Genomic DNA, 3,404 nt, shown 5'->3' with positions numbered 1-3,404 from the left:
TGGTCCTCTAATTTGGAACAAACTTACAGAAAACTGCAAAAAGGCTTAAATCAAGGCTGAAATCCCATTTGTTTTGATGAAAAATAAGTCTAACATTACAATCTGTTGGCTGTTCCTTGACTTCGCATAATGGCCAATATGGCACTCCACAGGACATTTTTCCAGAAATTAAATATGTTTGTTCAGGTGTGTATTTGTAGACATATTTTGTGTGTGTGCGCGCGTGTGCGCGCACGTACGCGTGCGTGTGCGTGCGTGCGTAAACATCTGAGTTCATGAAAAGGAATAAAACAGTCTCCTAATAAAACATGTCTGTTGTGATTATGGCATTTAGCAAATAAAAGTAACATTGGCAATGCTAACTGAACATAAACAGCAAAAATGTTGTCTTATTTATCTTCAGACAGTAAGAAACAATGAAAATGCTGTTATTTAAAAATTCTATGTAAATATTTGTTTTCAACTGTATTCCTCAAACAAAGGCATGACAATGGCTTTTGTTACTGAGATGAGAAACAGCCGCCAGGTATTTACACTTGTCATACATGAAAATGAATCTGACAAAACGGTCTATATTCCCACTCAACAGCAGAGTTGTACAACAAAATGAACAGACAAACATGCCTGCGCAGGTTTTCCGGTTTTTGCACACGCCTGCTGGTATTTTCAGTTCATCTGCTGTGGGCAACATCACGTGGTTTCTTCAGCCCGATCCCTTGTATGATTTTATTGCAGCCTTGATTAGATACATGTGACTGACTTGAAACTCCTGCTGGCAATACATGACTGACTGGAGAAAAGCAAAGATCCTCTGGAGCTCTGAAACGTAACAACGATTGAGTCTTGTGGGTTCGCGAGGCAAAAAGGCGTTCACCGGGAATTTGATTCCCCATCACTGTGTGAAACAAGCTTGGCCCACCTCACCTCATTTCATAAATTCACTTCTGAAGATGTTTTTGTTTTTGCAAGTCAGCTCCACTACCTCACAGAAGAAAAATGCTTCACTTGCCACAGAAAAAAACTGCCAAGATGAGTTAGAAAGAGGAAAATATTGGGGTCTCGTACGCTGCAGAAGAATTCAAAGAGGGGGAGAAATGGAAACCTGACCGACTGACTTAAAAGCAGAGCACATTGTGATATTCTCCAGAATAGCTTGGACAATTCCCCTCTTTCTTCCCTTAGACTGCTTTTCATGGGGACTAGCAAGTAATGGAAAGAGCCCAGCTAGGATTTATATCTCGCTGGATGCCAACATAAACTGGGTGCCCAATTTTTCTTTTACAGTTAGGTAGATTACTGAACGCTAGAATATTTGGACTTTTACCACATCAGAAGTTAATTCAGATCTCTATCGTGCATAGAGCAAGAAACCAGAGAAGGTAGGAAAACCACAATTAATTCAGTGCTCAAAAATAGTAAACCAGAGTTCGGGCATTTCTGGAAATCAGTGTGAGCTGAGGGTCTTAAATGCCACACAAATCTTGTGTGGTCCTAACTTTTCAAATTCTCTTTCTGTCTCTCCTCTGTCTCTTCCTCCTTCTCTTAGATTTCACCCCCTCCTCCCTTTTTTCATGGCTCTGAGCCTATGAGCTGGCGAAGGCCCTTCCTTGTTACACACCCCAGCGGGGCTTTATAAAGGAGGACCGGAGGTCTCACCAGCCACACACAGTCTCTGCCTTTTGGTCTTGTTTCTTCTTCCTCCTCAGTCTCCAGGTTGGATTAGGGATGCTGATGGAACTTTGCGGGTCCAACAATTTTCAGGTTATACTTTTGGGCCTCATCATGATGCCTGTAGGCCTGGCCGCTATGGACAGCCAAGGTGAGAAGATGACAGGGTCAGGATATTGGTAGTGTTTGCGGGCAGACTAGAGAATACAAACAGGTAACCACAAGCTGGAAAGTGTGGGTTTGTGACGGCAGACGTGTTGTTGAGAACTGCATGAAGGCATGGTCACGGCTCAGGTGTGTGGGTGTCATGGAAAGTCTCTGCAGATGAACAAAGCCTTGAGTGAGGATATTTTTTGCCTGTGCCGGTCTGTTTATGTAAAGTGTTGGACCTTCTGTTTGACTTTCCGTTGTTCTAAAGATTTTCTGGGTGAATGTTCTTTTTTTTTTTTAACTTCACTGACTTGAAGCTTCTTAGTGAGAATGAATGGACAGAATTTTAACTGTGTTGGCAGTTTATGCTAATTCCCTGTGTAAACCCTGTTCTTGTTTGTCTTAGGGCAAAGTAAACATCAACCTGTCAGAAAATGTCTCAAATAAATGTTTATGCACATATGCTGCCCTTGCACTCCTTTTTATATTTCTTAACCTCTAAAAATGTTTCTATTTTTGAACAGGCTTTCATGAACTTGAGAAGGACCCTTCCTACTGGGACTCAAAAGCAAAGGCAACACTGGATGCTGCACTGAAGCTCCATCCTCGACAACACCGGGCTAAAAACATTATTCTATTTCTTGGTGATGGTAGGTAAATGTTTTTTTTTGTGCAAAACTACTTTATTTATGATATCTGAACTAAGTTTTTATACTGTTCAAAGCCAAGAAAATCATTTCATGTCAAATGTTTAAAACTCATTAATGTCAAAATGCTTATATGTTAATGGGTTGATGAGAACACCAGTGTCATCATAGGTTACTGGTTAGTTATTGAAGGATGCATCTTACAAATAAATAGTTCTGACCACCACTGGAAGCCTGATAATTAAATTTTGTCGTAGCCTGAAGGTAATAAAACTTGACATTTCTCAAGACAGTGGGATAAGACAATAATGGCTTTTTCTCATGATGACTACAAATTATTTTGAAATTGGAGCAAAGCAAAAGCCTTCCTCAGTTTTCAAAGAACAGGCAAGTAATGTCACAAGGTAATGCAACTAACACAGTTCCATTACTTTGCCCACTGTTTTAAATCATTAAGTGGGCTCTTAAAAGTATACACACTGTTTTTTAAAATGAAAAATTAGGTCAAAATATCTAATTGTGCTAAGGTATCAATCAGAAGAAGGGTGCAAAAAACAAACAAACACAAAAAATAATGAAATGTTTTTGTACCATGGCAAAATGAAGATTTTCTCAATAGCTGGAGATAATATAGTACTACAGGGGCATTACAAAAACTGGATGTTTTGTCAAGTATCCTTCAAGCCTGAAATTAGGAGTAGAGCTCCATACAGAAATATGGAATTTCAAATAAAATAATCAGTTGTTGAACATGTTATGGCCTGACAAAACCAAATTTTAACCTTTGGACACAATTCCAAAAGGTAAGTTTGACGTAAGCATAATGTAGAACATCACTAAAAGCACACAACGTCCACAGTGAAGTTTGGTGGTGGCAGCATCATGACTTGAGGCTAGTTTTTTTTTTCCAGATGGAAGTGATTTAAAAAAAAAAAAAAA

At 39.3% G+C, this 3,404-nt stretch overlaps 1 protein-coding gene across 1 annotated transcript in view; it reads left to right on the top strand.

Annotated features, from left to right (window-relative positions):
* The first annotated feature begins 1,646 nt into the window (after positions 1–1,646).
* The window catches only part of alpi.1 (alkaline phosphatase, intestinal, tandem duplicate 1), a 16,052-nt gene continuing 14,294 nt past the window's right edge, over positions 1,647–3,404 (top strand). The window contains exons 1-2 of the mRNA XM_015034231.1: positions 1,647–1,819; positions 2,343–2,468. Coding sequence (XP_014889717.1) covers positions 1,726–1,819; positions 2,343–2,468 — 220 coding nt within the window. The 5' untranslated portion in view covers positions 1,647–1,725. The remainder of the gene's footprint in view (positions 1,820–2,342; positions 2,469–3,404) is intronic.

Source organism: Poecilia latipinna, unplaced genomic scaffold (genome assembly GCF_001443285.1).
Source record: "Poecilia latipinna isolate Pla-1442-1.1 unplaced genomic scaffold, P_latipinna-1.0 Scaffold291, whole genome shotgun sequence".
In the NCBI taxonomy this organism is placed as follows: Eukaryota; Metazoa; Chordata; class Actinopteri; order Cyprinodontiformes; family Poeciliidae; genus Poecilia; species Poecilia latipinna.
Note: the sequence above shows the minus strand (reverse complement) of the source record. Positions and strands in the feature narration are given on the sequence as shown.